The 23,658-nt window shown below is 32.2% G+C and overlaps 4 protein-coding genes across 4 annotated transcripts in view; 3 read left to right on the top strand and 1 right to left on the bottom strand.

The window, feature by feature from the left end:
- Positions 1–23,434, bottom strand: part of LOC105200923 — a 203,611-nt gene extending 180,177 nt beyond the window's left edge. The window contains exons 1-2 of the mRNA XM_026130237.2: positions 23,058–23,434; positions 20,667–21,231 (exon numbers count right to left, since the gene is read on the bottom strand). Coding sequence (XP_025986022.2) covers positions 20,667–21,231; positions 23,058–23,410 — 918 coding nt within the window. The 5' untranslated portion in view covers positions 23,411–23,434. The remainder of the gene's footprint in view (positions 1–20,666; positions 21,232–23,057) is intronic.
- On the top strand, positions 4,721–7,548 carry LOC105200928 (mite allergen Der f 3). Its single transcript, XM_026130249.2, has 7 exons — positions 4,721–4,846; positions 5,329–5,402; positions 5,595–5,689; positions 5,860–6,001; positions 6,063–6,176; positions 6,353–6,505; positions 7,183–7,548. The coding sequence occupies exons 1-7, from the start codon at positions 4,798–4,800 to the stop codon at positions 7,324–7,326; spliced, it is 771 nt and encodes a 256-aa protein (XP_025986034.1). The 5' UTR covers positions 4,721–4,797; the 3' UTR covers positions 7,327–7,548.
- Positions 8,498–10,878, top strand: LOC113002968 (chymotrypsin-2). Its single transcript, XM_026130248.2, has 7 exons — positions 8,498–8,608; positions 8,983–9,056; positions 9,246–9,340; positions 9,521–9,665; positions 9,768–9,881; positions 10,154–10,306; positions 10,494–10,878. Exons 1-7 carry the CDS (start codon positions 8,560–8,562, stop codon positions 10,635–10,637), a joined length of 774 nt encoding a protein of 257 aa, XP_025986033.1. The 5' UTR covers positions 8,498–8,559; the 3' UTR covers positions 10,638–10,878.
- LOC113002966 (chymotrypsin-2) lies at positions 13,454–16,720 on the top strand. The gene is made up of 7 exons (XM_026130244.2): positions 13,454–13,538; positions 13,929–14,002; positions 14,474–14,568; positions 15,393–15,534; positions 15,596–15,709; positions 15,893–16,042; positions 16,211–16,720. Exons 1-7 carry the CDS (start codon positions 13,454–13,456, stop codon positions 16,352–16,354), a joined length of 804 nt encoding a protein of 267 aa, XP_025986029.1. The 3' UTR covers positions 16,355–16,720.
- Positions 23,435–23,658: the final 224 nt, after the last annotated feature.

The following is a 23,658-nucleotide window of genomic DNA, read 5'->3' as shown; positions in this document are numbered from 1 at the left end:
AATAACTGCTATGTAACGTCATTAGATAGAGTCATCGGTAAAGTCATTAGATAACGTCGCAGGCTTCACAGCCGTACTCTATAATTAGTTGCCGCACACACGATCATGATTATTCATATAATCTGCTCCGTCGCCTTGACGATAATTAACTTACCCCCTGTAGCGCGCTGCTAACTTGCCATGAACGCACCAGCCGTAATTTGCACTTGACTAATTACGGAGGCGTTACGCGACATTACAGCGGTGCCGCGATTAACGTCTCGCAATATTTTCGCGGAACTACTAAGAACTGTTTGTTTATTCCGCTTTAATACGCCCGCGCACGCACGTAACGAGAGAACTTTAATATTGCGCATTATTCATCGTCGGCGTAAGGACATAAACAGTTTATGATACATTAGGCACGAACGTGCGAAATATGCCGATGCAGTTTATGCACGAGGAAATACTTGTTGATCTGAAACGATCTTCCATTTGCATGCACCACTGCGTTGAGATTAACGTTTTACTAGTCCGGCAAACATACGTAGGGCAGTTGCAGCAAACGTTAATAAATTTATCGATCCTCTATATGTATATTGGTCAATTCAACAAATTCAATTATCATTTTGTATACGGGGCGACGTAACTCATGCGTAGCCCCCATATTTCCGCCGTTAGCAATTTAAACAAACCAATAATGCCCCTCTATATGTTTTTAAACGGTGCGGTATATTGATCAATAAATTTGAGGGTCTCGTCGATATACTGACTAACAGATACGAAAAATGTACAATTTTAATTGAAAGCGTAAAAAATTGCACTTTAAATGAATTTTATGGACAAATCATGTGCAGGCAACGAACGTTTATTTAACGTTATTAACTTTAAAAGATTAAATCGCGCTTTACATTTTCATACTAAAGAATGCATAAGATGCATTTTGTCGCGCGTGTTACCATCGTTTAAAATTACCATGACTATGAGATGCGTCACGTCTTCTCTGTTTTTCCCCCTGAAAGATAAAGATAAAGTTTTCATCTTTAAAAGATAAAATATCGATCTTGGGGGTCGTGCTCGCAGAGAATGGAGCGAAACGGAGAGAAAAAGAGAACACAAACGCGCGTTTCATATCAAAAAGTCGTACGAATGACACCACGAGCGCTGGGCGTTAATAAGCGGCGTCGATATCCGCACTGAGACGGATCTGAGATTTTACGCGAATTGGCAATCGATGCTTTTTTATCGCGGCAGGTCATGCGCGTAGCATCGCAATATGTAGACGCCACGACAATTTTTCCAAGGGTGCGAGAAAAGAGAGAGAGAGAGAGGCGCGTAAGTACCGCACGCATTTGTTCAACCGTTCTTGACGCTTCAGCGAGGGTAATGTCGAAGTTCAATGTACCTCGATAAATCGTGCAATTGTTAAGAAAATTGCCGTGACTCCGACGCCGATGTTCTGACGTTTTGATAAACGTATTTACTCTGTCACAGCCGCGAGACAATCACCAACGTGACCTCATTTAAACGTAGATTTATAATAGCAAGCCGCATTCAAATAACTCTTCGATAAATACATAAAATTAAACATTGAAATAAAGACAGCTCAATTACAAAAGTAAATAATTTTTAGTAATTTATATGGGAAAAAATTCATTATTATTTAATTTATTCTTTTATTTAGAAGTATATTTAAATTTATACTCGTAAATAAAAATTATCAACGTAATGAAACACGATGTAACATTACAAAGAAAAATTGATTTTTTTTTGGACTTAATAAATTTTATTATATCCAAACAATGTTTTGAATCAATAGGTACCATTAATAATAATATTATGTTCGTCAAATAATAAATGTTTGAATGAAACAACATTTGTATTCAAATAAAAAATGTTTTATAAGCATATGTCAAATAATAAATGTTTCGATGAAACAACTTTTAGTCAAATAAATAGAAATACTAATTCCAATAAAATCTTTTTCTCTGTGTATATATTACATAAAGCGCGAAACGACATTTCATGATATTGTCGTATCACAAAGTACAAATTTATGCACACTTCTTTCTCTTTCTCCCCGTGTAAATATATAATAGCCCAGAAAATGCATATTTTTTGTAGGTACCTCTTCTCATAAATTCTTCCTTTCTCTAAAAGTGCTCGCTTTGTTTGAAAATCTTGGCAATTTTGCGCGTGGAAGGAAAAATCGTGTTCTCGAATTCTCACGAGCGCTCGCGCGAGATGCGTCCGTTGTTCCCGGACAACCTTCTCGAACCTTTTATTCTATTCGCAGTTTCGTAACAACCGATATTCCAAAAGGGACTCTTGAATAAAACATGCGACAGCGAACTTCACCAACGTAAGGAAACAGATTTCCCTGTGCAAACAATATGCGCTCGTAACGCACGCCCAACGAGCAAATTTGCGAAATGAAGATTTGTATGCAGACCTCAAAAATGCCCCAGCGCAACGATATAAAATTTTCTGTGTCAATTGTGCCATTTATACTCTCATTTTACGTGCCTGCCTACCGTAAAAATAAGAACGTTTATCATGACACTTATTCTGTGTCAAACAATTTTCGTAAAACATTGAATGATAGTGAAATAAATTGTACCTGATAAGATGACCTAATAAAATAGCGTGCTATCTAAGATATGTAATTAAGAAAACTAATTTTGATTCACGCCCGATATATTTTATAAACATATTGAGAAAAAAATTATTTAGTCATTCTTCGTCGCACTAAAAATATTTTTATCTCGCAATAGAGTTACCATTATCATAGTTGAAACAATTTCATTTGTATCTGCGCAACACAATCATAAATATATTAGAAAATATAATGTATTATTAAAATCTGATAAATACTCTCATCGATGCCGCGTACAGATTTCACAAAATAAACAAACATCCCAAAGAAAAATATTATTGAAAAATAAAAAATATTATTGAAGAATTAAACTGTAAATAACGATGAAATTAAACATCAAATTTTTTAATTTAATTTTGTTGTATCGCAATATCTTTTATCGATAAAACGCACGATCCGTGATTACAAATTCCACGAACAGCATTCGTTACTATAAATTAGCTTGAAAGTTAACTAATTCCATGAGTTGTAAATTTATTTGGAGTTCCTACGCGTTACTAGGAAGTTCAATAAAGGCTAAACGAGCACGATTGTAAGTTTACGCACGTAAAGTATTAGTGATCTCGATCGACAAAGCTTCACTCGTCCATTCGATCGATTACACGGTCAGGGCACGAAGTCGTCGATCGCAGATAAATTTTGAATCTTGAAACTCTAACAACCCACAACTATGCTGGACTTGCAATCGAATGTCTCTTATTTATCCCTTCGATGGCCTCTCTGTCAGGATTTTTTAATATAAAAATTCGCGAGCTATAAAGATAATCTCGAAACTTTATCCCTCGCGAGACTTTCTACTAAAATTAACGCCGTGAGCATGAAACTTTTAATAGGAGGCTATTAAAGTTTTTAATGCAGCGTAACTTACCATTTTTGACAAAATTATTATCCCATCATCTTTTTAAAATAATTTTTTTTCTTAACAGAATTGTTTGATGTAAAAATTATTGTAAAAAATTTCTTCAATATTTCAACATATAATCCAACAGATTTGCGTATAATTTAAAATGATATCATGTATCGAATGTGATGAAAAAACTATTTTTCTTAATTGAAAGTAGAGAAAATCAGAAAAATGATGAGAGTATAATTGAGCTATAAAAAATCCTTTCATTATGTATTCATTAAATAAGCTATAAAAAAAGGAATTAATGTAATTATCATATCGTTCAAAGAACTATGATATTTCTTTTAATCACAATTTAATCTCATTAAGAAATCAGAAAAGATGTAAAAGATACGGGAAAACCCAAATCCGTCATAGTCTACTGTATTCAATTGAACATAAGATAAGTCGTTCAAGAACAAGTTAGTACAAGCGATAACTCTAATCCTAATCACGTTTACTTTCGCAAAAATAAAAAATAATGTTGTCTATTGAGCTATAAAGAATCCTTTCATTATGTATTCATTAAATGATAAACTATAAAAAAGGGAAATGATGAGATTATCATATCGTTCAAAGAACCATGATATTCTTTTTAATCTCATTAAGAAATCAGAAAAGATGCAAGAGATACGGGAAAACCCAAATCCGTCATAGATCAGACAGCGAGACTGTAATCGACACGTTGATTATTGTTTTCACCGAGCGATAAGATAATTAAAAAGACAACGCTTTTTTAATTCTAATTTGAATTATATCTGTTCTAAATAAAATAAGTATAAACTTGTATCTAATCCGCACAGTCATACAATATTGTTGGTATAATTTTTCACTTGAAGTGAAATTCTTCCAAATTTCCAAAAATTCTTTAAAATAAAATAAAATAAAATAAAAAGTTACTAATGCATCATGTTGATTGAATAAATATAATTATATTTAAATCATTAACTTTAATATCTTTTGCAAATTATTAAAAACAGACAAAATGAAATTGACCAATATGCATCAAATTGTAACGAAACGAATTAAAAGAAACTGTTAAATAAAATTCCAATAAAATAATATAATATTTGTCAAGACACTTGATTACTGCAATCTGTATCAGTACCTCTCCAACATATTACGTCATAATTGATCTATCTAATCTAGATGTCTTAAAAAAAATCAAATCATTGGACTACTTAAACGAGAGTGGGATGACGCAAGAAATGGGTACATATAAATTCACGACGACGTGAATTCAAACCAGGTTTCAGAGGTTAGTGAATATACAACAATGGCGTTGAGAATTTTGTGCCTGCTCAGCCTTCTGGCGTTCTCTCATGGTAAGTAATGATCTTCTCGAATTAACTGCTAACAAGTTACATCCAATTACGTCCAGATTTGTGTTTAACAGCCAAATCATAAAAAATAATTTGTTAAACCTTAAAATTAAAAAAATTAATTTTTTTGTGTTCAGTGTAATATATCACATTCGTTTAAATGAATTAATATAATTCTATTAAAAATATCTTAAGAAAAAAATCGCTTTGCTGAATATTATCAAATAAATAATTTTTCTCGTCCGTCAATTCAATCAGTAAAAACAAAGAAATACAGCAATCAAAACTTGTTTTTTTATAAATTGCTTTTTACATCTGAATGAAAGTTTCCTGAAAGATTGCAAATTTGCAAAGATAAGATACGAAAATCACTATTTTAAAATACATCTAAAAAATTAATTATTTCTTATTATATCCCTGTGAAGATTATTACGTATTTTTCTCTTTAACTTCATTGTACGTTTAATAATGATTTATCATTGCAGCTGGAGTTCTTCCATTTTTCGATCCTAGGATCGTAGGTGGGGTAGATGCTAAAGAAGGCGAACGCCCATATCAGGTACATATTACTAAAACATTTATTCATTAAAAAATATAAATAAAAAGAAATAAACAGATATTAGCATATATAAATATACTAATAAATATATAAATATCATATCAAATATATAAATATTCCTATTGCAATCGAAAGTATACATAAAAATATTTAACATATCAAATACTAGAATGCTATATGTGATTTTTACAGGTATCTCTTCAAGAGAAAGGTTCTTCCTTCCACTTTTGTGGCGGCTCAATCCTGAGTGATAACTATGTTATTACGGCCGCTCATTGCGTTGATGGGTAATTCTATTATCATTGTTACTTTTAATAAACTAATTTCGGATCACATTATCTGTCTAATAAACTTGCTCACGTACATTTGTATAAATATTATTTTGCCGGTGTAAAAAATATGACACAATTATGTATTATATGTTTAAAAATTTAAGCAATTAAATTTTGTATTATAGGAGAAACGCCAATGGACTAAAAGTTGTTGCTGATACCATTGACCTAACTACACCAAAATCGACGCATGAAGTCTCGGAAATTATTGTGCACGAAAGTTATAACCCGTCTAATTCTTGGAAAAACGATATTGCTTTATTGAAGGTACGCATGTATTAAAAAATTTTTTTTAGCCAAAAATTATAAATATCAAACTATATTTTAGGTAAAAACTCCCTTCGAATCATCTAACACCGTCGGACATGTTCCTCTGCCACCGCAAGATTTTGAAGTTAATGTCGACGATATTGCTGTTGTGTCAGGATGGGGCAGGCTCTGGGTAAGACTCTTTCACTGTTTTATAAATATCGTAATCTGTAATATCTACGCGAGAATAAAAACTTGCAAATATAATTTATATTTATTAATTATAATATGTAGCATAACAAAACAATTTTAAAATATTAATATGTTATTTTGAGATCAAAAATTATAAATATCATTACGAAATTGTAGCAAGGAGGACCGACCACTACTAAGTTGCAACGAGTCAACATTCTCATCACTGATCGAGATTACTGTAGAGAGAAGTACTCCGGCATAGGATATAATGTCCATGCTACGCAAGTTTGCGCGCACGATCCGTCAGAAGAAAAGGGATCTTGCCACGTAAGTTTTTAATGTTTCAACTTCTATTGCATTGATCTATCTGTTTGTTGTCCGAAAAGTTTGCCATTTTTCAACATAGTATTAAAACTTGTATACCTATACGAGTGACTTTAACTTATAACATATATATAGATTTTGAAAGGTGGCATTTCAACGCGTCTGTCAAACATAAAAATACTTAAATCGATCCAGTTTTGTTCGTTCTATGTCCATTTGAAAATGGAAGAAAATAAGATATATTTTCGACACATTGTTATTGGCAATAAAAAAGATATGTGCCGTTTACGAAAGTTATGCAGTAACAGAAAGAAGTGTTCAGAAATTGTTCGCTTGTTTTAAACGTGGTGATTTTAGCATCGAAGACTAAAAACATTCAAGTAAATTTTTAGTAGTAGATGTATTCAAATTGCAGAAATAATTGAAAATAATCCGCGCTACACGGCACAAGACATGGAACAGAATGGCACATATGTGTTTGATTAATATATAAATATAAAAAAATGTAATAAATTTTACTTAAAAAAGTCACGTGAACTTTTCGGACAATATAATAATATCCTCAACAATAAGTTATAACTGCGGTCTCTTAATAGATAACAAAGTATTTAAATTGGGATAAAGGAAATAAACAAAACAAAATTTAGATATCAAATTTGAAACGGCGTGTCTTCTTACAGGGTGATTCTGGTGGCCCATTGACTGTCAATGGACAACTCATTGGATTAGTATCTTGGGCATTGGGTTGCGCAAGTACCGAGTACCCCACCGTCTACACAAATGTTCCCTCTTACATAAATTGGATTGAAGAACACGCGGTTTAAACCAATGCTATTCACTTCCACCTATGATGCGAACTCTGTCCTTCATATTTTTTCTAATTATTGATTCTTAAGTCCGCGGGAAAAAAAATGTTCATTAATGTAAAAAATGTTTGATTACGATAGAGTATTTATATACATAAAAATACAACTGTACATAGTAGGAACTTTGAAAATCTTGTACACATCATTTGTGAAATAAATACTTATTATTAATTTATTTAAATATAAAATCATGAATTTATCCTGCCTGAGAAAATCGCGATGAGAAATTACCGTCAATCATAAATCAAATCCGCAGAGATCTTGATATAGCTCCATTAGATTAGTGCAAAAGATTAGATAGAATTCGGCTGTGTTGCAAAATCAATATATCGTGACCGCGCAGTGTTTACATGTTGCTCTTATTTCTAATGACACTTCCAAAGTAGAAATGATCTATACACGTTTTAACTGTGACTGACAACTTTATTCGTAATTTCTCTTTAATCTTTGCAATCACACACGCACGCACACACACACACACACACACACACACACACATACACATTTTTTAATTATAATTGGACATTAAAAAGAATTGGAAAGAAAATACGGAGAGAGAGGAATAAGATCCTATTCCTTAGCTTAGAAAAAATATAACCTAATCCACAAATCTATTTCTAATTTATAATTAAGATTAAAATTTTTAGGATATATGTGCAAAGAACCCTTTCAACCCCTGTGCTTCCTTTTTAATATATTCTGGGTTACAATTCTAATAAATATATACCAAGATCAAAATAATTTTGATTTTTTTCACACACACTTATTAATTCATATTTCAATCAGAATTTATTTATTATTTTATTAACTTGTACGTATTTTATTAACTGAGTGACAAGAAAGGTCAATGACTTTACTCTTCTTGAAAGTCTAAGTCAACAAGGTTAATAAAAAATCCAATAAGGCTGGCTGTTAAAAAGAAATATTTATCCTATTGATAATTGAAAGAGCATTGTTTGAATAAAATTTTAATGACACAATATAACATGTTTATCAACATGATTCATTACTACAATCTATATGAATACAATTGTGATGTACTACTTCATATCTGATCTACTTAATCTTTCTTAAGAAAACTTATCGATCAGTAGATTATTCATATGGAAGTGGGGAGACACAATTAGAAACAAGTGCATATAAATTCACATCAATTTAATTTCAAAACAGACTTCGGTCAATAATTGTACAATGGCGTTCAGAACTTTGTGTCTTCTCAGCCTTCTGGCGTTCTCTCACGGTGAGTAACGATTTTCACTGGTTGACATATAATCATTCGTTCAAGTGAATACAAATTAATATAATTTTCTTTGCAATACCTACAAAAAATCATTTTACCGTGAATTAGTCAAATCGGCCTTTGATTCGTCAATCAATTTGGATATTAAATATAAAAAGAAGTAAAGTAATCGCGAAATTGTTTTTTTATCATTTTCGTTGGAACGTCTCTGAAAAATTACTAATTCATCTAAAGATTCAAAAATTTACTAAATATTTTAAAATATATCTGCAACAAAATATATTACTTTTGTTATAATTTAAATCCCTATGAAGATTCCGTACTTTTTCTTTCGACTTTATTTTTTGTATATTCATAGTAATTTAACGTTGTAGCTGGTGTTCTTCAACAATTTAGTCCCAAAATTGTGGATGGGGAAGACGCTAAAAAAGGCGAGATTCCCTATCAGGTATGTGTTAACAAAGCATATATGTTCATTGAAATAAATAGATACTAGTATACCTGTAAAATACTCAAATATAAATATGTAAGTATCATAACAAAAATACATATAAATATTTTCCATAATAATTAAAATGTACATGAAAATATAATTCCAAGTCCGTAAATATTAGAAGGCTATGTGCTATTTTCACAGGTATCTCTTCAAGAGAAAGATTCTTCCTTCCACTTTTGTGGCGGCTCAATCCTGAATGATTACTATGTTATTACGGCAGCTCATTGTGTTGATGGGTAATTTTATTATTATTATTATTTTTAATAAACTAATGTCATATATTACACACTTTCAATATATCTTTCTACTAAACTTTTCTATGTATTATATATTTATGTAAAATATTTTGTCGATAAAAAATATGACATATTCACTGTATTACACATTTAAATAAAAACTTAAATTTTATGTTGTAGCATGTTCCCACGTTCAATACAAGTTGTTGCTGGCATCATCAATCTAAGTGATATTAAGAAATCGATACATAACGTCGTAAAAATTGTTATGCATCCAAAATATAACGAATTTGATTCCTATGTTAACGATATTGCTTTAATAAAGGTAAGCATGCCGTAGATTTCTTTTCACACAAGAAAATTAGGACTTTCATAACTTTCGTTTTAATTCAAAAATTATAAATCAATAAAAAAAAATGTTTTTTAGGTAAAAACTCCCTTTAAAAATTCTACTACTGTCAAACCCGTTCCTTTGCCATCAAAGAATTACGTGGTTAAAGCCAACGATGTCGCTGTTGTGTCGGGATGGGGCAGCAAAAAGGCAAGTTTCTTTCTTTTTAAATGTACTGTATATTCTATAACTACGTAAAAAACCCAAAATTGCAAATGTATGTGTGTGTGTGTGTGTGTGTGTGTGTGTGTGTGTGTGTGTGTGTGTGTGTGTGTGTGTGTGTGTGTGTGTGTGTGTGTGTGTGTGTGTGTGTGTAATAAAGTTGTAATTTTTATGTATCATATATTTATAATATTTTTTTATAAAAACAAATAAATGTTATTCTGAGAACAGCAATTATAAACATTATTACAAAATTGCAGGTAAACGGACCGACTACTACTAAATTACAACGAGTCAACGTTCTCATCACTGATCACAAAAAATGCAAGTCCATATATCGTAAAGTAAGATATGATGTCTATTCCACGCAAATTTGCGCAAACGACCCGACATTCGAGAAAGGATCATGTCAGGTAAGATTTTCATTGAATGACAATTTTTATTTCAATTTCTACTACATCAGTCTATCTAATTTAATATCATCAGTAATAATAACTTAAAAACTGTGATTTCTCAAGAATATATTTAAAACCGTAATAAAGAAAGTGCACAAAACGAAATTTACACATCAAATTTGAAAAAAGCATCGTGTTTTTCTAGGGTGACTCTGGTGGCCCATTGACTGTTCGTGGAAAACTCGTTGGATTAGTGTCTTGGGCAATAGATTGTGCTCGCACTGACTATCCTACTGTCTTCACAAATGTTATCTCTTATCTGAATTGGATTAAAAAGAATGCAGTATAAACCAGCTCATTTGTCTCGAGTTCTGAGTTATACTCTGTTTTTCATGTACTCTCTATATAATTTTCTAATTACAATATCAATTCTTAAAATCGTAGAAAAGAAATATATTTCTTCGATGTAAAAAAAATGTGTGATAATAATTAATTGTACATGTACGTGTAGATATATAAATGTATACAATAATCTTTAAAATTTTGTATTAGGATTAAATAATAAATAATCTTAATTTATTATAAAAAAAGTGCTCATGAATTTAATCTACCTGAAAAGACCGCGATGAGGACAATTATCACGACAATTACTTATCACGAATCGAATCCAAAAGAATTTCGAGATATATATAATTCTGTACACATTCTCAATAAAATAAATATTATTGACTCATTTAGAAAAACCCACTGATGAATTTAATCTAGAGAAGACATTTAATCCCGAGAAGACGTGGAAGGTGAGGAATTACCACGCGACAAGTACCATCACTTATCATAAATCAAATTCAAAAAGATTTTGATATAGAGTTAATTATTGTAATTTGTATCGATACATCTACAATATCTAGTTTATAACTGATTTATATCTAATCTACATTCCTTAAAAAATGCTTATAAATCATTGGATTTTCCCACTTTTATGTAAATAATTCCATTATTTATACTATGTCCTTTGTTCTGTAGAATTTTGTAAATATTCCTTCTTAAAACAGCAAAAAAGAATTTTTTATATAAAAGATTTTATATAAAACATGTATAATGACAATAAGCTATGTATAAATTTTCATCTTAATAAATTATATACATTGCAAGGTAAAATGTACTCAATATTTGCCTAAAACAACTTTCTTAGTGTATGTGCGGCTCAATTAGTTTAAAATCCTATGTTCTTGTTTTAATTTGTTTATAACTAAAAACGTTTATTGCTTAATTGATCAAGAGACACATGTATCTCGCGCCAAGTAAACACGCAGCGTTTAGATTCCCTATTATATACGTGAGCTGGCGACTTAAAGATTATCGGAACTCAATAACGACTGAACAAATCTAAAAAGAAAAAAATAAAAATACTTTTAATTCAAATTTATAATTTAAGTCCAACCTCTGAATAAATTTAAGCCAGTATTCATATACTCAGTTCTTATATTTAAGATTGTCTCAAGTACTGTTCAGATATCATCAATCAATCACAGGGCCGTATTAGAATTTTAAAACATTACTTAAGACGATCTGGAAATAAGATTCGATTGTGAATACCCGCCTTAATCGATAGTTTGGGTTTGAATTATATAATAAAAGTGTTTTTAATTTTTTTTTTTTTCTTATAGCCTATGAGCGGAGATATTTTGATACAAAGTTTAAAATTATAAATTTTTATTTAAGAAACGTTAGAGGTGATCCGGTCATTACCAAACACTTTGTATAATTTTTTTTTATTTTTTAGCTTATAAATTTATACAAAATCCAAATGGAGCCTTTGTAAATATTTATTTAACAATATTACCTTTAAAGTTTAAATTTAGCCCAATTGGAGTGATATCTCATTCCGTACAACAGCCGTCGCGATTTATCACGGACGATAGCGAGCCACTCTGTTCCCACGGGGCGCAGAAACTCACCGAGCCATGATCTGTCATGGCTCGACGAGTCTCTACGTGTCATGGGACCGCGATTTTAGCCAATTTGCGAGACGAACTTGGGACGAGCTTAGGCGAGTCACGTGCTATGGGACCGCGTCTTACGACATTTTTGACACATCAATGCTTGTCTTCTCGATTAGTGGTCAATGTTGTTGGTCAACATCGATGATGATAGTTTGTTGGAAGCTATGTAGTGATAAGATATTGTATCAAATTCAATATTGATACAACTGACAATTATTAAAATGTAAAAGTTACATCTTTGAATAGATTTTGTCAACTTAATCACATTATAAATTATATCTATTTTTAATCACTATGCTAAATATCTAATCTTAATAATTGTATTACCAAACATATCTTAAATAAAAAATCGTAAAAAAACTTTAAAATTATAAAAAGTTATCAATGCGACGTGATTAAATAAATATAAATATTTAAATCGTTAAGTCGTTAATTTTAATATTTTCAATAAAAAGATGAGGTAAAATGAAATCGATTAATATACACGGGTGATGAATTAAAGAAACATTTTTACAGGAAAAGAATAAGAAATAAAATTTCAGTGACTGAATATAAACGTGCTTAAGATGGTTGATCATATTGCCAGATTGGCAGATTTGTTTGTAAAAAGTAACTCGTAACCATTATTCATTAGCTACTAAAAAAAAATAACTCTTTAATGCTATCATTATTGTGAAAGTACTGAGTCGTTAAAATGTCCATTCCTCATTCACAGAATTTTGATAATTCTTTTCAGAGCATCCACTATCTATATGGTTAATGAATCAGTTCAACACGAGAGTTATACGTGATTATGGCTAATCGCAGCATGATCAATTATATGACGCTCTCTCCCAGGTATATTATAATAAAACTTGTAGAGACAAATTTTGAACGAAACAAGCTATCAATTTCTTATAACCAAAAGACAGTTATACAGAATTTGTGATATCTGATGACGTCAACAAACTGCCGTCAATTCGTATCATATCTTCAATATGTAAGTGCATCTATCTAATCTAAGTGTCTTAAAAAATCTGATGACATCAACGAACTACCGTCAATTCGTATTATATCTTCAATATGTAAGTGCATCTATCTAATCTAAGTGTCTTAAAAAATCTTGTCAATTATTTATATGGAAGTGGGATAAAGTAAATAAACGGGTGAATATAAATTCGATATGACTTCAAGTAACATTTCAGTTAATAGGTGTACAATGGCGTTGAGAATTTTGTGTCTTCTCGGTTTTCTGACGTTCTGTCATGGTGAGTGATCTTTTCGGAACGACTGATAATCACTCGTTAAAGTGCATTCAAATTAATATGGCTAACTTAGAAATATTTGGGGGAAAAATTGCTTTACTGTGTGATGTATTATTCAAATAAATAATTTTCTTTAATTTGTGTGTAAATTAGATTGTTACATACGAATAAAGAGTCGCAAAACTGCTTTTTATAACTTTCGATTAAATTTCCTTGAACAATTGCTAACTCACACACACACAAAGATCTGAAAATTCATTATTTTAAAATACATCTGAAACAAATTATTGCTTATTATATCTTAAAAAATATTTAAATCTCTCCATATAAAGATTGGCTATTTTAATCTTTAAGTTTCATTTTGCATGTAATAATAACATAATGTTATTGTAGCTGGAGTTCTTCCACTCTTTAATTCCAAGATTGTGGGTGGGGAAAATGCTGAAGCAGGCGAAATTCCATATCAAGTGCGTGTTATCAAAACATTCGTTATGAAATAAATAGATACTAGTATAAGTAAAATGTTTATATAAACTGACTAATTTCGCATACCGTTCCTTTTTATAAAAATAAAGACTTTTTGTAAAAAGTAATGGCACACAAAAAACTTGAGCAATAAAACTTGGATAGTAAATGAATTAGCCAATCACCAAAGAAAGATATCACGAATCTATTGATAAAAATTGATATAAAAATAACAGGAAATTAAAGTAACGGCTAAATTCGTTATTATTATAAAAATATAATATATCACAAAAAATAATGCCTATTATCAAAAAAAATAATAATGGTAACATATTATTTCTCAAGTTATAGGTTCATAAATATATAAATATTATATAAAATATATAAATATTTTCCATTGCAATTAAATGCGTACCTATATGAAAATGTTATAACAAATGCACAAATACTAGAATGACATGTAATTTTCACAGATTTCTCTTCAAATGAAACATTCTTCCTTCCATTTTTGTGGTGGAGCAATCCTCAATGATAACTACGTTATTACGGCAGCTCACTGCATTATAGAGTAATTTTATTATTATTATTACTTTTAATACGTAATTTTATATTTCACACTAATATAAACTATTGTTTATAAGTTTTATTACACCTTATGTTTTAGCTAACAATTTCATTTTTTTACAAAAAGTTTGAAAATATTTTTTTTTCACGGAAGTATTCAAATTAAAACATATCATATATATATTGTATAAAAGAAAAATTAATTTCAAAGTCCACGCTAGGTATAAACATTTGAATATTACATAGATGATTAACAGGGCAATAATAAAAGGGCAATATATGAACAATATCTTACATTAAGAATTGAGAGTCAGATTAAACACAAGCCTGATTAAGACTATGAGTGTAAAGTATGCAAATTGTAATTATAAAATAAAAAAATAGTACTGATATTTTTCCTTAAACATACATGTACATAATATTTGACTACTTAAGAAATTAATTTATAATTTCTGTTTATAAAAATTTTTTTGAAATTTTATTAAATACTTCCACAACCAAAAAAAAAACATATTGTAAATCTATATTTTATATATAAAAAAACAAAAGTGTTAGTAAAAACATGAGATTTGTTAAAACTTTTAAGCACTAACACAAGCAGAACAAGAGTAATAAGTATAATATCAAAATGATTCCAAAATGATTAATAAGTCACTTTTCGATCAATCGTGATTCATTTTGATGTTATTGTGACTTATTCAGCTTGGAAGTGTCTTTGTTTTCTTAAATCTTTTCATACATTCTCGTAAACATTATTTTGTCGATATAAGAAATATGACACACTTATGTATTATATATTTAAACAAAAAGAGCAATTTTGTGTTGTAGCGTGAGAGCCGAAAAGATAAAAGTTGTTGCTGGCACCAACGACTTAAATAATCCGAAATCACAGCATGATGTCGTCAAAATTATTGTGCACGAAAATTATAACATGTCTAATTCTTGGAACAACGATATTGCTTTATTGAAGGTATGCATGGTATAAAAAAATTTTTTCAGCCAAATATTATAAATATCAAACTGTATTTCAGGTGAAAACTCCCTTTGTAAAATTTGTCACCGTAGGACATGTTCCTCTGCCATCAAAAGATGACGTAGTTAAAGCTAATGATATCGCTGTTGTGTCGGGATGGGGTCTGCTCTGGGTGAGTCTCACCGTTTCAAATATGTCACAATTGCTACGCAAATTTACAAATATTTATAATTTATATTTATTAATTTGTATTTATTAATTATACAGAGCATACATTTTTTTTAATTTCTTGAATTTTTAAAATTAATGTTATACTTTGAGAGCAGAAATTGCAAATATTATTACGAAATTATAGATTAACGGACCGATCAGTACAAAGCTACAACGAGTCAACGTTTTCATCGCTGATCAAGAATACTGTGAGTCTATATACAGGAAAATAAAAACTGTTCATCCCACGCAAGTTTGCGCATACGATCCGTCAAATCAAAGAGGAATGTGCAACGTAAGTTTTATTTGAAATTTTAAACATCTATTGCATAAATATTTAATATATTCAAGTAGTAATTTATAAATCGCGATTTCTTAAAAATAATTGAATATTTAAATCTGTTGAAGAAAATACAAACAAGATTGAGATTTTAAATTTGAAGCGGCAATTTGCTTCTTCCAGGGTGATTCTGGTGGCCCATTGACTGTCAATGGAAAACTCGTTGGATTGGTATCTTGGTCGCTAGGTTGCGCCGATACCGAGTATCCCGGCGTTTATACACGTGTGGTATCTTATCTGGATTGGATTGCAAATAACTCGGTCTAAATCAATCCTATCCGTATACTTTTAATTCTATCGATCAATTATACTCTATCCTTTGTTTCAATTTCTATCCTTATTTTCTAATTATTGGTTCTTAAAATAAAAAAAAAATATTTTTTTGATGTAAAAACAAATATGTGATAAGTAATAACAATGGAATGTACATAGAGTTGTACATAGTAGGTGCTCTCAAAATTCTTTACATATTTTCGATAAAGTAAATATTATTGATTCATTTAAATAAAGCTACTAAAGAAAAACGTAATCTTATCATTTTCTTTATAACATCTAATAACTTTGAAAATGTGATAAGAAAATATAAAATAACGCACAGTTTCATCAAAAACCAGGCTACATGATCTCAAAATTTACGAATAAAAAAAAGATAATTGAAAATGTAAGAAGATTTTTTCATAAGCTGTAATTCGAAAAAGAGAAAATCAGAATAAAATATAGACAAACTTATAAAGTTATGACATTTATTTTTTTCCTGAAAGAATTTCGATTTTGCTGAGATATCTAAAAATTGAGCTAGATACGGATCTGAAAATAATTTTATTTGAATCATTAAAATAATTATGATAGACGTTCAAACATGATGCGCAAGGCTGCAAAAAATTGACATTTTAGCAACCAGCTTTGAACGGTCTACATAATTATTTTGACGGTCTAACAAAATTATTTTCAAATGATCTATATCTAGCTAAATTTTTAGACACTTTAGCAAAACCATTTTTACCGTATAGCAAAGATTAGAAACTTTGCGAATAAGTAGAAGACGAGTTGCAATTGCAATGAAGCGGCTGCTTCTCGAGAAAGAGCGAACGCAGAACGTTCGTGCCGAATTTTATTCTGCCATCGTATTTACATTGCTAATGAAATTTCATTTCTGCTTCCGCTGTTCTTCCGAGAGAAGGCTCCTATGTCGCTCTCTTACGTTTTATTGTCGCATAAAAGGACCTGACAGTTGCTCATTTCTAACGAAAATTATTATTAAATACGAACTCCAATTAAACGTAACTACTGCAAAAAGAGCATCTTATTTTAACAATCTTTGATAATCTGATTCTAATATTTGTGTAAAAAAAACCTAATGATTTTATCATTTTATAATTTTATATTACGAAATAGTAAAACTTTTCATTTACCATTAAAATCTCAGAGATAAATTCGCGCAGAGACGAATGACTATTTTCCACTCTAGTTACGTAACAGATGTTATAATCTGTCTCATCGTATCGTAGATAAATATTCTCGAATAACTTTACGGTTCCGCGTAGCAAATGCGGTATATTTACTGTCACAGTTGGCCGGAATAACATGCATAATATATAGACATACACTGCTAACATCACATTACTTAGTCGAACTGTCTGAGCAAATGCATAAACTTATATGTATAGTTTACAAAGTTTATATACCCCTTGGTTCTAGAAAGTTAATTTCCACAGTATTACAGTATTACAAAGTGGCCACATAAGCATTATTCTCTTTTATAACTACGCATAAAGCAGCATTTACAATCATGTCAAAAATAATCACGTATTCGCGCAGCACGTAACTTTGTGATGTGTAACAGTTATACGCAAGTAAAAAAGCGTTTAGTATTATTCCTTGTGTTTCAAAAATATTTATGATTAACCATAATTCTATTCTTTGTTCTATATAATATTTTAATCATCTTAAAACCAGGAAAAAAAATTATTTTTTAAATTTAAATTAAGAGAATGACCTTACTTCTTGGTCATATTAGGATATGGTTTATATTGACAAATATTTATTCAATGTAAACAATATATAGTACGATAGCAACGGATTATACATGCTTTAGTAATAATGACAAAAATAGTAAATAGTAAAAATTAATAAAATTTTATAATTTATAAAAATGAATCAAGAATGGAAAAAGGGTTAAAATTTTACTAACTCTATTAAACTTAATTAAAAAAATCATCAAAACTATTAATGATTATAAACTGTTAATGATTATAAATGCTATTAGATATAAATTCATATATTCTAATTTATTAAATTTTACTGTTAACTATTTTGTATTAATTTTTAAGCATAAATACATTTAAAAATCAATGTATTATGTCACTTAGCATTGCACGTGCATGTTTATATATTGATAAGTTTACTAAAAGTTCTTCTCTTGGTCCTCTTATATACGTTGTACCACATGAACACTATTAACCATTAAAGCATAATTTTCCTGGAAACGTTTCCATAGGGCCTCTGGTTCATGTAACGATTATACACGATCGTTAGATCTTGCAGTGGATACCCACATACTTTCAATATATACATAGCAGCTACTACACTCGATAAACCTTGTTCAAACATTAAGTATTGGAAAACATTTTGCGTCAAAAGAAATTTATACACACGCGCAAAATTAATTTATAAAACACATTTATTAAGAATCTCAAAATAAAAAAAATTTTATAATTAATATTGTATCTAATCTTAATTAACGACAAGATAAATTTACATGATATTTATATACACACATTTAAAATTTATAACATAAATAAATTATTTTTATTTATCTTAAATATTAAAAATATATAAATTGTTCGGACTAACGAATATGACCGACGACGTACGCTGTCTGATTATTATTGACTTGTACTACTTCTGTAGTGTTGAACGTACGAGAAATTTATAATTTAGCCAAAAAAACGCCTCTCTGTAGTAATTTGACATGAGAAATATAATTATGAATAATATTCTCATACACAGCAGCCTTTAACTAATAAATTCACAATTATCAAATAAACTAAATTTGCTTTTAATATTAAAAGCACTCGCATTTATATGTATACAGGCAGCACGTTGGAGACACAAGCTCTTACGTTTCTAATCTAGTAAATAACCGCATAAATGAGTTTAAATGAGCTTCTATCAAAACCGTAAATCATGAACTCGAAACTTGCAAATGTTGTTTGAATTCTCGAGGTGGTCTATTAAATTCCTCCACCTCGAATAACGCTTGATTGCACGCGGTAACGTCATAAAATATTCGCGGTATGACGTAAAAAATTGAGATAATAGATTTCGGAATCTTTCACTAAATCTTTTCATTTCATCATCGCAATGCAATTCCATTGCGTTTCCACTCTTCGAAATCCATTAAAAAAGTTTCACTCTATAAAAACGAGTACCGGAGAATCACGTCATAATCACGACTACGAGTTATAGCTTTGCATTTTTTCAAATTAAATATTCTTCTCAGAAATGCGTGTCTAAGAGTATCTAATTACTGGATATAGAATAGCACGTGCGGCTCAATTAAAGTCAAATTTGATGCAATCAATCAAATTTTTCTGCTGTTTTTTATGATTAATATAAATCTTTATTTTTTGTGCTATTAGTATCTAGTCAGTTTTCAAGAAGTTTTACATGACCGATAAAATTGCATTTCGCAAAATTAAAAATAAAATAACAATGTCTAAATAATAATTATAATTTATCCACAGCTGATTGATCTTATTTGTGATGGACATAAGATGATATTACTTCGATGTTGCAATCGTTATTCCATATATAGTCTCTTATATCATCAAAGTTTGCAGAACTCACGTAAGGGCTGCGCATAAAGTCAAGTAATAGGACTTTTCAATCCTCTAGAGACTGTTGAACTTTGAAATACTATTGCTATAAGATATATACGCAAGAAAGTGAACCAAAGTTATAATGTTCACATGAGTCACCGTATGAATCTCTACTTTCTTTCCTGTTACAGTTTCTGTACCCTACTTAAGAAGTAATTTAAGTGAAACAATAGATCATTTACACGATATCTCTCTTTTTGTTTCCCTGTGTTATAATTACTCTGGTTACATTATAAAAATAAATTTTATTATTTAGCAGAATGCATTTTAAAAAATACATTTTTATTATATTGATTAAATAAAGTTCAGCAAAATTACGCTGCAATTAATCAGGAGAGATATATAAATAAAAATAAACAAAAATTGCATATTATATTGTATTTAATTGTATATTAATTTAATAAGATAATTTAATAAAAATATCGCTATAATAAAATTATTTATTTAAATTTATTAAAAATTAATAATAATAATACCATTAATACTAGTATTAAATATTATTATTAATATTTAATAATTTAATTATTGTTTTATATATTTTATTATTAATACAACATGTATGATGTGTCACAGTTCGGAAAATATTTCTCCGTACTACTTCGCATTTCGTATCCGTAAAAAAATGATGAGATATCCCGTTTAAGGACACGATGTCGCCGCATTCTCATTCGCAAGCAAGACCAAAAGCGGACACTCACCTGTTTGCGGAGCGGCGTGACGCATTCGTCCTTGGTACGCTCAAAGCGTTCAAACTTGAAACTGTTGCTGCGATAGAGTTCGTTGTCGCTCTGTTGCCTCCTGCAGAGCCGTCGCGTGAGCGCGCGCGGCCTGCAGGGCGCACATTCGGTGGCGAGCTCCCAGTGCAAATGCAGCATCGCGAGCTCGGCGGTGCAACGTGCCATCGCGCAGCCGGCGCGCCTCATGCGACACTTGACCCGCTTGATACGGCCCTCGGGCTGCGGCTTGTGACCGCAGGGCTGCGTGCCGCTGCAGTTGCAGTCCGTGCACGTGCGGCGCGTACGGCGCGTTTTAATCGTATGCGGGCACGGCTTCGCCTCCTCGCCACACTCGCACTCGCACGGCGCCTCGCCGCCGCCTGTGTGGGCGCAGTTTGATTTCTCGGCGCACTCGCACGGCTGCTGCTGCTGCTGCTGTGACTGTTGCAGCTGCATGGAGGAAACGGGAGAGGAGGAAGATTGCACTCGGCGACGAGTACCGGCGCCGCAGATTGTGTGCCGGCAGGAACGATCCGCGCACTCGCATCTGTAACGAAGATCGTATAAACTTGTGAAAAGCGAACTTGAATGGCGAACACTGGCCAAGTTAAGCGATTAGAGTAAAAGAGAAGTACGTTCTTTTATTTCTGAGATTTTTTTGCTTCTGAATTTAAATTAAAAATTACGCCAAAACGTTATATATAGTTTTTATTTCGAGTCACATAAAGCGGTGCTGCTTTCGAAGCGCCATATTGATCTACCTGAGATTTAAATACTATAGCTTAAGCAATTATGTAAGTGTCTAGATATTACTGGAAACCATTGATTTTCATATAACAGTCGCGACATACTTCGCCCAAGATATTTGACAGCCGGACTGCGGCGTTTAAAATGAATCGCGAAAGTCCCTATCGACTATTGGAAACTTTATTTAGCGTATTGTGGCACAAAATGATATTGTAAAATTGAAAAGAAACTTCATTTAAGAAAGGTAAAAAGAAAACTCTGGTCAGAATCTAAGAATTTATGATTGTTTGTTTTGCATGCGGCTACGTTGCGATTGAATTTCGAAGCAACCAGATAATTGCATCGCGAATTAAATTGACCCTATTGCTAAATTGATTTCACAATGTAATATTTTCCTCCTCTCGGTCTGATATTAAATCTCCACTTCCCACGTTTTTTTATTAATAACTCTTTTACAAATATTTTAATTGCCCGTGTATTTATTTGTTTATACAAGTTAAAGTACTACACATCGTGTAGAATATAAATTGCAATGTAATTGCGAGAAACACTTTCGTTCGTGATAAATTCATATTAATGTGTCCATAAATGTACACGTACAAAAGTTTCCGTAATTTAATAAAATCTCTATAAGAGGCTCACGGTATTCATAAGCAAAAATGCAAATAAATATACAATATTTCCTGCATAATTCGCTGTAGCACGTGGCACTTTATAAATCAATATCGCAGTGCGGTCTTTTATCTCTTCCCCGGAAGGAAGAGATAAAAGACCACGCAAATTGGCATTCCCAAGTTCTTCAGACAGACGAAGATTTCCTCCGTTATGTCGACATGAAAATGCTTTTAAATGTTGCGTTTCACGGTTCTGCCAAGGCGGAAGTTCTGCCATATTAATTCAGTTCTCTCATATTAATTCAGACAAAGTAATCGCCTTGTTTACCCTACAAATGAACAGCTGCGTCAACCTCGGGCAAGTTTGGCCGTCGAGTAAACCTTGGCAGGTCCACGGGTTAACTATATAGCTACGTGCGTTCATTTCATCTAAAACTTGCGTACGATCAGCGAAAGTACCTACAGCACGTTACCTCCTGACCTCCACCACGCCTCCCACCCTTTTCTCCATGATCAGAGTGCAGTAGAGCGAGTTTGTATAATCAATTATTATACTAACGCTAATAATCAAGAATTATCGATTACCAAAGTTTCGCGAATTAAAACGACACGAGTTAAAAAAATCCGTAATGAAAAGAGGTATAATAAAACGGCCTATATAACTGTTGCTCGTTATTTTCACTCTTATCGATCGAACAAAGTTATTCAAAATTTTGAAGGAAATCATCAATGACAGTTTTTCAGGAGAACTTATCACAATGTCTCCCCCATCCCCCACCTCCCTCCTTACGATATATACGTGAGTATCAACGGTTTTCCGATTATCTATCGTCAAAAGGTCATTGGTCAACAAGTGCTATCGACCGAACGAGACGGTGCACTGTCCTCATCGCAACAGCAATAAGTGGAATCTCATCAACCTACCCCAATCTACGATCGATCCCAGCGACAACAGCTGGGGCTTTACAGAGTGGAATAGAGCCGGCGCTATTACGTTGCCGCATTTATTTACCTTCTAACCCTTCGTACGGCCGACCCTCGATGCGGACAGGGCTGCGACTCCGGCGGACAGTCGCAGCTAACGGTAGTCGCGGCGGCGGCTGCGGCCGCGGCAGTTGAAGCAGCACCAGCCGGTCGCGTACGACGAACCCTGATTAGCACCGGATGCACCGGGCACGGCTGCACCTGGCAGCCGCAGACGATGGTCTGGGGCCCGCCGCCAGAACTGCCGCGGGACTTGCGGCCGCCGCCGCCGCGCTTCGCGCGTTGGTCCACGTGTAACTGGCACGGCTGCACGGGGCAGCCGCAACGGGCCGCGGCACCGCGACGCCCGGCACCCTGTACGCGTCTCCACACCCGCTCCATTCAACGACCGGCGTGCGACTGACAATTGGCCGCCCCACACCATCGTCGATCCGGCGGATCGCGCGGGCGCGCGGACCGCTTCGATCCTCTCCGCACGGCCTCGGTCGTGCTCGGCTACATCGCTTTCCGGGGGATGAAATCCCCCTCGCGATGCGCGCTGGTTCACGCAGCCTCCTTCGCGTCCTTGTGCCGTGGCTGACGTTCCTTCCTTCCGAATGCGCGTGGGCGCACGGACAAATCCGGGCGTT

The sequence above is a fragment of the Solenopsis invicta genome, chromosome 2 (genome assembly GCF_016802725.1).
Source record: "Solenopsis invicta isolate M01_SB chromosome 2, UNIL_Sinv_3.0, whole genome shotgun sequence".
Classification (NCBI taxonomy): domain Eukaryota; kingdom Metazoa; phylum Arthropoda; class Insecta; order Hymenoptera; family Formicidae; genus Solenopsis; species Solenopsis invicta.
Note: the sequence above shows the minus strand (reverse complement) of the source record. Positions and strands in the feature narration are given on the sequence as shown.

Bases quoted from the DNA above. Each gene is read 5' to 3' on its own strand.
- LOC113002968 (XM_026130248.2), top strand. From the start codon at position 8,560: ATGGCGTTCAGAACTTTGTGTCTTCTCAGCCTTCTGGCGTTCTCTCAC. The intron at 9,882-10,153 runs GCAAGTTTCTTT...ACAAAATTGCAG, and splicing joins CGGGATGGGGCAGCAAAAAG to GTAAACGGACCGACTACTAC. The intron at 10,307-10,493 runs GTAAGATTTTCA...GTGTTTTTCTAG, and splicing joins TCGAGAAAGGATCATGTCAG to GGTGACTCTGGTGGCCCATT.
- LOC105200928 (XM_026130249.2), top strand. From the start codon at position 4,798: ATGGCGTTGAGAATTTTGTGCCTGCTCAGCCTTCTGGCGTTCTCTCAT. The intron at 5,690-5,859 runs GTAATTCTATTA...TTTGTATTATAG, and splicing joins GCCGCTCATTGCGTTGATGG to GAGAAACGCCAATGGACTAA. The intron at 6,002-6,062 runs GTACGCATGTAT...ACTATATTTTAG, and splicing joins ACGATATTGCTTTATTGAAG to GTAAAAACTCCCTTCGAATC.
- LOC113002966 (XM_026130244.2), top strand. From the start codon at position 13,454: ATGACTTCAAGTAACATTTCAGTTAATAGGTGTACAATGGCGTTGAGA. The intron at 14,569-15,392 runs GTAATTTTATTA...TTTGTGTTGTAG, and splicing joins GCAGCTCACTGCATTATAGA to CGTGAGAGCCGAAAAGATAA. The intron at 15,710-15,892 runs GTGAGTCTCACC...ACGAAATTATAG, and splicing joins CGGGATGGGGTCTGCTCTGG to ATTAACGGACCGATCAGTAC.